The 11383-nt window shown below is 37.9% G+C and overlaps 1 protein-coding gene across 1 annotated transcript in view; it reads left to right on the forward strand.

The window, feature by feature from the left end:
- The window catches only part of CFAP47 (cilia and flagella associated protein 47), a 492482-nt gene that overhangs the window by 344147 nt on the left and 136952 nt on the right, over positions 1–11383 (forward strand). The window contains 1 exon segment of the mRNA XM_077760783.1: positions 3754–3851. Coding sequence (XP_077616909.1) covers positions 3754–3851 — 98 coding nt within the window.

Here is an 11383-nt window from a genome sequence, read left to right on the forward strand (position 1 = left end):
AAAACATCTTAGCAGTGTGTGTGAATGATGCTCTCTTTGTTACCAAAAGGAGAGTTAATATATGACTGATGACTGTGCAGGCTATTTCATTTCTTGTTCCCTTGGGCTACATTTTCATTATCTTTTTTTTTTAAGTTTATTTATTTAAATAATTGCTACCCCCATCNAGAAAATCCCAGGAAGGGCAGAGAGAGGGAGAGTTAGAGGGAGAGAGAGAGAAGTGGGGCTCACCCAAAGCAGGGCTGGTGCTCACCCGATGTAGGACTTGAACTCTTGAACCGTGAGATCATGACCAGAGCCAAAAGTCAGATGCTTAGCAACTGAGCCACCCAGGTACCCCTACATTTTTATTATCTTAAGCAAAGCATATTCTAAGTTCCTTCCTGGTATTTTTCCCATTAATCTTTAACCATGGCTATATGCATTTCAGCAGACTTCATGCTGTGGCAATTTCAGTGACTGCACCAATTTATACTGCCAGCAGCAGAGCACAGGGGTGCTCTTTTCTCCATATCCTCACCAACACTTGCTCTTTTCTGTTATTTTGACAGTAGCATCCTAATGGGTGTGAGGTGATAATCTCGTTGTGGTTTTGACTGGCATTTTGTTAATAACTAGCAATAAAACTGATGTTGTAATAGGGAGTATTCTCTGAATGATAAAAATATGTTTACATACACACATATATATGGATATATCAATTCTATGTCATTTGTATACCCCAGTGTATTTATATATGTGTGTATCTACATATCTATGTGTTTATTGGTATATTAAGCCTAGAGATTTGATTTAAAAATAAGTAGTTTACTCTTAGTCGTGAAAGAATAATTTTCATCTTTAAGTCTTTCAGAAATTTCTAAAATCACTCTGGTGAATATTGTTGATTTTATAATTAGGAAAATAGTTTTAATATGTTCAAAGCCTGTAGCTAACCAATGTTTAACAATTATTATTTTTGTTCTACTCAGTAAATCATTGCTAATCTTACTCTAACCAATAAACTGATATTCAGTGTACATTTTTAGCACTGTAGGAATTAAATCAGCTACAGTACAACACTGCCTTATGTGATAGTCACAACAATCACAAATACTAAGTATTATTATTTGTGTGATAGCTAATTTTATATGTTAACCTAGTTGGATTATGGTGTCCAGATAATAGGTGAAACGTTATTCTGGATGTTTCTGTGAAGGTGATTTTAGATGAGAATTCTATCTAAAGGTGAACTTTGAATAAAGAAGATGGCCCTTCATAATGTGAGTGGGTCTCACGTAATCAGTTGAGGATCTTCATAGAATCAAGACAGACCTCCCCAGAGCAAAAGAGGAATTCTCCCAGTAGACTGCCTTTGGATGTGGCCTGCACTTTTTTCCTGGGCCTACAGCTTACTGCCCTAACCTGCAGATTTTGAACCTACGAGGTCAATTATGTGAGCCATTTCTCTAAAATCAGTCTCTCTCTGCCTCTGTTTCTCTGTCTCTGTCTCTTGAGAACTTTGACTAAGACAGTCCCCATGCTGTAGATGGACAGACTGTTAACTGTTCTTTGTGACAACCCAGTGTCATGGGGAATTCAGACTTTTTAGTACCGAAGCCCTTTCTCTCCAGAATTATTTTCCCTGCAAGTTCAATGTGGATCAAAGCACGGGAAAAACCAGTAAAATATACATGAGCTACCTAGAAGGGGAAACGTTTTTCATTTTAAGAACTTTGGTTTTTTGAGATGTCACATTTAAACACCATAAAGGCTTTTAAAGCACTGTCATAGAATTGAAGGAGCAGCCAATACAAACGTGAGCAGAGGTTTCCTCAGTAACCAGACATCAATATAAAGTTGGTAACTTATTCTCTATGCATTAACGGTTTTAAGGTAATTAGCTGGTGTTTGTAAAATAAATAAGCACAGAAGGCAATTGAAAATGCAAAGGTAAGTTCGCCCTCGGGAACTTCTCACAAATATTTGGGATAAAAATTCACAGGGACTTTGTCTGTTTCCCTCTCATTAGCTGATTGTTCTGAATGTATGAATTGTTCTAAGATCCACTAATTGGATAAGTACTTCTTAAGAGCTAAAGTATTAGGCTAGAATGGAATACAATACAATATAATATGGTATGAAGCAGTGCCATAAGATACAGTGCTCTTGGTAGTGGGGAATAATTTTCCCTCTACCCTTCCAAATTCTTTGCTGAGACCCTCCCTGTGGTGATAATAATAATAATAAAAAAGATTAGCAGGAGAAAAACAAACATTTAGTGACTTGTATTCTTCCTCTGTACATGGGAGAGACCCAGGAAAAATGAGGAACTCCCTGAAATGGCCAAGTCCTTACCTTAAAATACCATCCCCAGCTACAAACACAAGAAGTTGTTGGGGGATCAGGAGCCAAGAAAGAGAAGTTACCTGCAAAGCTCAGTAAACATGAATAAGGTTGTTATGCAGATGAAGATCTCTGTCTTCTCCAATGATAGGCCTTCCTAAGATTGAGTCCCCCCAACATCCTAGTACAGAAAGGGAGAGACACTCTTAAAAATGCAGATTTCCTTTATAAATGTAAATGCCTCTTATAAAAGGGTAACTTCTCAGTTTTCATAGTTCTCCTGTGTCTGCAGTTTCTTTCAAATAATCAGCTGAAAGTAATCTTGATACCAAAGACATAGTTTGAAGTGGCAAATTCTACTCCCCTCCACCTTGAAATGCAATTTGCTACAGTGTCATTTGATGCAAAACACAGCACTCTCTTTCAGAAGAGAATGACTGAGAATTCCACTAGTCTGAGCCCCTTATTTCCGATGAGGAAACTGAGACCCAAAGAGGCTAGTGATTTACCTGAGTAAGGTCAGCAAACATAGCAGTCTTTGAAACATGACAATACGAATATGAATATGCATATGATTAACTGAAATTGGAAGACAACTAAACCATAAACTAGCTCAACCCTGGAGAATAAAGAATACCAAAGTAGAAGCTGAACAAATGAGGCTAAACAGGTAGAAAACCTGAGTTTGAATACAGCACAAACCGTGTTACACCGGACTGTTCTGGAGGATCACGATTCCAGTGTCAGGATTTGGGAGTGTGACTTTAAACATCACTCGTGACAGAAATAACTGCTTTAAAACTTATATGGGGAACCCAGATGTAAACATTATTTCTCACCACTCAGTCCATTTCCTAATCCAGCTTCCTTTAGGCTAAATTTGCTAGGATCCTTTTTCACACTTTCAGCAAAAGAAAAATCTAATAAGCAGTTCCCGACTCTGTCCTTACACTAGATTCTTCAGGTACAGGAAGTGGACCTCTGTGAATTGTAATACAGTACTTAGATATTTCTATGTATAATATGTGAATGCTTGGCCGATTAGGGGGAAATGATTGGTTATTTCTTTAGAAATATGAATTCCTAGAAGTAAAACATTCTTATTTTAGTGGGGGGAGGGGGACATGATGAGTTCCTGGGGCAGCACAGGACAAGGCCATGCAAAATGGTATTTCTCTCAGCACTCTCAAACTGTGATGCATTCAGCTTTTCAACCACCTCCTTGGCTCTCTTGACAAATGAGTTCATCAAAAAGAGCTTGAAAATGATATCTATTGATGGAATAGAAAATCAAATTTAATAGTGTATGTATGGGGAATGCACATATACATGGGAAGTTTTAGGTTAAATATGGTATTCTGAAGCCTACATTAAGAAATGGGTTTGTTTTTTGTTTTGTTTTGTTTTGTTTGTTTGTTTTCTCTTCAGATGATGGTGCTAGAAATTTCCAAGTCTGGTACTCTCTTGAGATCCGTAGCTCTCCGGGACCACCAGTAGACATTATTGAAAGGAAGTGTGCCGCTCTGGTAAGAACCCAATAAATGTTCATAGGCTCTGTCTTTCTGCAAACGAAACTTGTATTGTACACTTAAATTGCTATCCCTAAAAAATATCCATATTAAATGAATGTATTAGGGTAAATTATTCAAATTATAGCAGCTTTATTTTAAATCCAGTAATATTTGCNGTGGGCATTAAATGCTTATGGAAAACAACTTCTAACTGTATGGTATCTTATAGTGGCTTATAGAATAGTCACCATTATGAGTATTCTACATGCATGTTTTAAGAGTTACAAGAGCAAACTTAACCTTAGCCTACATGCTTGCTCTCACATATATAATAAAAGCAGGATTATGCTCTTGCTAGGGATCAAGAATATCTTGTTCCCTCAGGCTCTTGCTCGAGCTGGACTAAGAATCAAATTGGCATGAGACAGATAAACAGAAAGTCAAATTTAATAGTGTACGTGTGGGAAATGCACATATACATCGAAATTCCAAAAATGGGCAAAATGAGGTATATATGTCATTCTGAGTTAAGGAGAAGAGGGTAGGGGTCTGAGACTTCAAAGGGAAGGAATGTAATTTACAGAAAGATGAAAAAGAGTACATATTTGGTTAGCAAATGTTTGCTGGGCCACTCAGGAGCAACAGAGAACTTTGACCAAACAGGACTTGCTTGGTTCCTCCCTGTCTCCCATACCCAGTTCATAGTATAATGTAGTTGTCTGTGGTGATAGCTCTCTTCCTAGAGCAAGTCTTCTGTCTAGATTCTTTTTAGACAGTTGTGGGAAAGGTAAAGAGATTTTCCTCAATCTGCTGGGTTACAATTGCTTTTTAACTCAAAATAATCTTCATGCCAAAGCTGCCCATCTTGAGGTCCCTACAGTCTCTTGACTTTTGTGAGAGCTAAGGAAGATGATTCCTTTTCAGAAATACCAAATAAAAGCTGTGCTGTCTTAATTAATAGTAGCCTTACAACCTATTGGAAATATGTACAAACTCCCCCCAACAATCGAGTTCTGCCAGAGTTCCGGTCCAGCCTGTCCAGGGCTCCCTGAAGGATGGATGGTGTCAGCGAGAGAGAGAGCCGCGAGATTCTTTCTGATCACCAGGCAGGCATCTCTGCTCAGTCTGGGTTCTCAACTTTATTTACATTTGAAGGTATAGGGAACAAGAAAAGTGACATTTGCCTTAGTAAACAATGTTTCCAGCATAGCCTTGAGAAAAACCTTTTACCGAGAAACAAACAGAATTGTATATGTAAAGGTCCGTCCTTTATGAGTAAGGGTCATTAGTGGATTTATAGCTCAAGGGAAGTATGAGGAAAACAGGATCTGCCGGAGGCACAATGTCTGCTCTCACAACCTCAAAAGAAGGTATCTTTAGCATTGGCCACAGGGCCCATAGTTCCCACAACGGTCATCCATGCCCAGGAATAGTGTGCTACTTTATTTGAGAATATTACTTTATTAATTGTTAAAGGGTGGGATCTGTCCTCTAAGAGTAATCAATTGCTCAGCTCTAGTCATAATTCCCAGGCCATTGAACATCCGTGTCCCTCCATATCACAAGTCCCTGACCAGGTTCAATCATTATACCAGGGCCAGAACAGGGGACAAGTCATTCCTGATCTCAATCAACAAAGCCCTCTGGGGTACAGTGCTCAAGCAGAAACCTAAGAACAAAGGGGCAGCTATCTCTCACCATCCAATGGCAGGAGACCTTGCAAGCCTGCCTTAACCTCACAAGTATTCTCAATTAGTGAGTTCAGAATGGCTCCCAACAGAGTCCCAAACCCTTAGACACTTGACTTTCTGGTTCTTCTCCTCTCCTTTTCTAGGGTTTATTTTCACGGGCTTTGCAATGAGCATGTGCCAAAGAACAAAGGGAGGCGGAACTCAAAGGCTTTGCATCGCCTCAGGAAATGTACATTTGTTCCAGTCAGTCTACTTTTTGCCTTACCTGGGCATAGGTATCCTCGAGGTCAGGCTGTAATCTCTGTAGTACTTAGCTACTGAGGAACCAACGGGGGAGGACTTGCATACTAGCAGATAAATTGTCTGCTGTGACTGCCCTGAGTGTGCCTGTCCATCAGACACCCATTCTTGCAAGAATGTTGATTAAAGCCTCGCTTACTGTGTTCCAAGTTTCCCTGTCCCTCCTTTGATTGGGTTGATGGGCTTATTCCTAACACTCTTTCAGTACTGATTCTTCCTGGTTTCTATAGCAGGCCTTTCACTTTGAAACATATTTGGAGTAACTGGCATAGATTCGGGGCTTTAAATAATATTGGCTAAGAATAGGATTGTCTTATGTGAATTATTAAAGTGTTACTAAATCTGGGGTGCTTGGATAGCCCGGTAGGTTAAGCATCCGAGTCTTGGTTTTGGCTCAGGTCATGATCTCAGAGTTTGTGAGTTCAAGCCCTACTTCATGCTCTACACTGACAGTACCAAACCTGCATGGGATTCTCTCTCTCCCTTTCTCTCTGCCCCTCCCCTACTCGCACTTGCACTTTCTCTTTCTCTCTGAAAATCAATAAACTTTTAAAAAAGTGTTACCAAATTCATTATTATTTGTCGGAGGCCGCCTCAGGCAGGTCCAGGGGTCCCTGAAGGATGGACGGTGTCAGCGAGAGAGAGTGAGAGAGCCCCGAGATTCTTTCTGATCACCAAGCAGGCATCTCTGCTCTGACTGGGACTCAGCTTTATTTTATGTGTTTGGGGGATGGCACAGAAGTGGCATTTGCCTTAGACAATGATTTCTGACAACAAACTTCTTTGATATGTAAGAATTTCCCAGAACATAGATTTATAGAAGACTCATGCATAATGTTTACAATAATGATTGAGGTAGGAGATTTAGATGCTTATCCTATGGGGAAGGAAGGCGTCTTTAGCATACTGGACAAAGTTTTTAGCATAAAAAGGGTGAAGTTACTTCTTGTGGGCAGGGGTCAATAGCTTGTTTGTTTAAGGTGGAAGTATCAAGAAAAACAGGTCTTTCAGGGAACACCTTTGCTCTCATAATCAGAAAAGAAGAAGTTCCTCAATAGGTTCCTTCACAGGGAGCAATCAGTATATACAAGGCCAGAAAATGCTCCAAGCAGAAACAAATGGGTGGATATTTGCCCTTAACTCTAAATTAGGCTCTTTGTCTCAGGGCCAGACTCAAGCCCCTTTTATTACGATAAGTCTTGGATCTGCAAAGCCCTTAGGAAGAGCCTTTTAACAATCATCCACAATGTTTTCATCTGAAATCTCTTTGGAACAGGCAGGGACATGCCTTTCCTTATGAGCAATCTGTGTGGGGAATATCGGTCTGATCTGGAATATTGTGAGGCCTGGTCAGTACCAGCAGCCTCATTTCCAACATGAGCCAGTAGTAGCAGAAGGAGATACCAGTTTTCGTTTCTCATGGCAGGAGCTGTGCAAACGCTACCATATCCTTGCTGTGACTGTCATCCAGCGAGGCCAGTGCGGCTCCCAGCAATTATTATCATTATCACTTAATAAAGTTAAATATTGAGTATTGGTTTAAATGAAACATGAGGGGTGATAGGCATTAAGGAGGGCACTTTTGCAATGAGCACTGGATGTAAGTGATAAATCACTAAATTTTACTACTGAAACTAATACTATACTATATGTTAACTAACTGGAATCTAAATTAACAACAACAACAAAAAACATGAAATCAATATTCATGGCTATTAGTCATGTTTTAATTTTGATTTGATTTTCTTATTGCTAGTACTCAAATATTTAAATTGATGATAAAGGTTATTTTCATTTTTAAATATGCAGATAGATTTTTCATAAAAATGATTATTTAGAATCTTGAACTTTTGCTCCAACAAATAAAAATTTTTTAAAGACTAAAATACTTTAAGTCTGTAAATGAATTACTTACCCACTTGATTTCTGGGTAAATCTCCACAGAGACATAGAAAACGGATGGTCAGACTATTGAGATGCACTCCAACGTAGCTTGCAAAAGTGTTCTCTTCTAAGTGGCATATGATTTAATACGATGATGATAGCGATAGGGAAAAATCTGTTGTAAGATGACTGACAGGACTAATAAGGAAATTCTCGTCCCTGATCAAAGACTACTCCTTCCAGTTCTTCTTCCCATGCTGCTTGTCATGCGCATTAATGAGGAATGCGGAAGTAACAGGCTGTAAGTTTCCTCTGCTGATGCTCTGGACTCAGACCTCTGGAGAATGATCTCCTCTGAGCCCACCCATGTAAAATAAATCTCCTGCCTCCCAAGATCTCCAAGTGCCACTTGGTTCTTCTGCCAGGTGATCCAGACCAGATTCCTTAACATTAGGGGCATTTTACCCAATGAAAGTGCCCCATTTCTGTGACTCTATTATCACTGCAGAATAAAATCTTTCTTAAAAGTTATTTTTAATTTGGCATAAGTGTATGAAACTACTTACTATGGAAAATCGTTACTGGATTAACAGCAATCTCTTTATCTGGACACAGGAGGAAAAAAAAAAAAACACTTAAAATGGGTCCAGGAGAAATTGGGACCGTGAGGTGGCACCTCAAAAAGATGGCCATTGGCTTCCTTACTAACTGTATGTTTAAAATAGGTATAGAGATGACAGAGATCTGCAACCCAAACTAACAAAAAGAGGACATGATTCTAAAATTCTTACAAATAACTGTTCACATCTTCTCATGAAATGGTATATAATGTGCCCCCTTTTGGGAAGAGTTGTCAACCCTTGGAGCAAAATTGATAGAAACAGATTTTTTTTAACTCTCAACTCTGAATTATAAAGGTTGTCACACCAGCTGAGAAACACACACCATCAGGATACTTCATGTGAATAAGTAGGAAGACTGAGCAACAAAAGACACCATCTGTTTCTTTTAATGTACTTCATATATATTTTCATTTTTAAAATTAATATTTGCATATACACTTTCAGGAATGCATTGTTTTCATAAATAATGGCCCTTGTCCATTGCCTATAAAGGACTTGCTCCTCCCTATGTAATGTATTTCATTATTATTGTGTGTTAAATAAAAATTCGACCGAGGAAATTTGAATATCTAATTGGCATTAATAAATGATTCAGCAGGCAGCATCCCATTTAGGCAGTAGAGGGAACTCTGAGGAGTTGTACAGAATGGAAGATTGTTATAGCTGGAGGGTGGAGTAAGAAAGTTATTAGTAAAAGAAAAAGGCTGTTCCAGACAAGGTAGCTTTACTTAGGAAAAAGAGCAAGGGGTCTTATGTAGATTAGATCATCTTCCTTTGAGGGACAGAGAAGGCATATGGCAGACTCATTGGCACTGATCAGAAAATTCCTGACCACTTAAGACTACTTTTGTGGGGGAGTTGATAATGCTGTTAGATTATGTATTAAGCACTTAAGCACCCCCCAAGTCTTTGAGGACTTGGCTGAAGTGATGCCACTTTGGGTCTGTGGTTATTTTTGGTTTTGGTGTGTGTGTGTGTGTGTGTGTGTGTGTGTGTGTGTGTTTTAACACGTGTAATTCTAATTCACTTTGTGTTGATTTCCTATCAGTTTTTAAGTTAAACCTTTCCTCGTTTTGGTACCACAGTGTGATACCTATAACTTATCTCGTTTGTGTATGTACCTCTGATGACTATCAATTTTACTATTGCTTTTATTTTTCATTGTAAATAGTTAACATAGTTATTTCATAAAGGTATTTAATAATTTAGTCTCAAGGTCTACATAGAGGAAAATGCAATTCCTGAGCCCTAATTCCATCTAGTAATTTTACATTATAATGCAGGAACAGAACTTAGCACCATGAATTGCCAGATTGCGCTGTTTGTCACTACAGGCAGGTGTGCTGTATTAAGTAATCACTTTCAGCTCAGATTGGTGGGGAAGGGGGGTCTTTTTTACTAACTCAGTCCATTTGGGCTATGAGTGACAGTGATGTTGTTGCCCAGTTATTAAGTTTTCCCACCTTTTACTAAGTAATTGCTTAAGTTAAAAATATATGCACATTTTAACTCTCAGATATGATGATCTAGTTGGTAGAGATGGTATGGATTCTTTTCAATAATCCCATCAAAAAAATGTTTGTGCACTTCTTGAAGAAGTTTTCTGAATACTATCAAAAGTATGCCAAAATTGTTGTCCTTCCCTAATGTTTTTTACTGCATTTGCTGTTTTGCCAAGTATTTGAGAAATATTTTATTTAAACCTTAAATCTTCAGATGTGGCAATGGACCTTTCAAGATACTAAGCCATCTCTGATTTCCATCTGTATCTCAGCTTTTGTTACGTTCAACCCAATTTTCACATCTTCCTTAGAGATGAATGTTTAGAATCTCCATTAAAATAGGTTTCATGTAAGAAATGTTTACATCCTCAAGGCACATAAATTGGGGTACTTCTTAGAGTCGGTTCCAAAAATCAGATTATATTCCTAATAAATAATAATTGGTTGTAAGTAGTCCATTCTCTTCTTGGTTTAAATTATTTAGTATTCTCTTGGAAATTTTAACATGTGATATCTGCTATTCCGTTTTGTTTGCCCTTAAAAATGTCTTCTATATCATATAGTTTGTCTGTGAGAGAATGGTAAGAACTATCCACTATCTTCCTATTGATATTTTCAACATACAAAAATGAGTTAAAAATGTGTTCTGAAAACAAAACTTAAGTGTGTGAACAAAATCTATGCTATACCCTTTAGATCAGTCATAACCTCCATAATATTTGCTCTGTTGTCAGTGACAATTGAATGACTCCTTTTTTCATTTTATATTCAACTTTTAACTAAATTCACTATATTGTTAATGGTGTGACCCAGAAGGCTCTACACACGTTAGTGAGAGAAGAGTGTTGGTGGGGAAATGTGTATTATACTTTTAAAGGGTTTTTTTTTTTTTTTTTTTTGGTTTACTTAAATATTANTGATATGAAACAAATTAACAGGAGAAAATCAGACAGGAGTTTAATAACATGTATACCTCCTTCTGGTATACATGGGAGAGACTCACGGAAACCGAGTAACTCCCCAAAATGGCTGAAACTTTGAGCTTAAATACCATCTTCAACTAAAGACAAAGCCCAATGTTGGGGGTGGGTAATCAGTCTTGGGAGGTAACCAGGAAAAGCACAGTAAACAAGGATAATGTCTTTTTGCAGATTTAAATTTTGCCGTTGCTGTTGTTAAGAGTTTCTAGAGATTGAGTCATCCCTCTCTTCCAGGTACAGTGAGGAAGATACCCTTACAAATGCAGATTTCCCTTATAAACATAAATGTGTCTTACAAAAGGCTAACTTCTACTTGGCTTCTCATTTGTCTGTTTTTTTTCTTAATGAGCTTAAAATAATCAGTATGCCAAAGAAGCATATCTTGGGATGGTGAAGTTTTCTCCCCTGCAAGAGCATAGTTAAAAACACTATTAATCCACTTGGTGTCAAATATAAAAACGTTAATAGAAAACATATGTGAAGTGTCGACCATTTAAAATAAAAAGTTTTTAGTTTAAAATTTTAGCCTCCATAATAAAATATATATTTCACAGTCTATTCTTTTTG

The sequence above is a fragment of the Crocuta crocuta genome, unplaced genomic scaffold (genome assembly GCF_008692635.1).
Source record: "Crocuta crocuta isolate KB4526 unplaced genomic scaffold, BGI_CrCroc_1.0 scaffold696, whole genome shotgun sequence".
Classification (NCBI taxonomy): domain Eukaryota; kingdom Metazoa; phylum Chordata; class Mammalia; order Carnivora; family Hyaenidae; genus Crocuta; species Crocuta crocuta.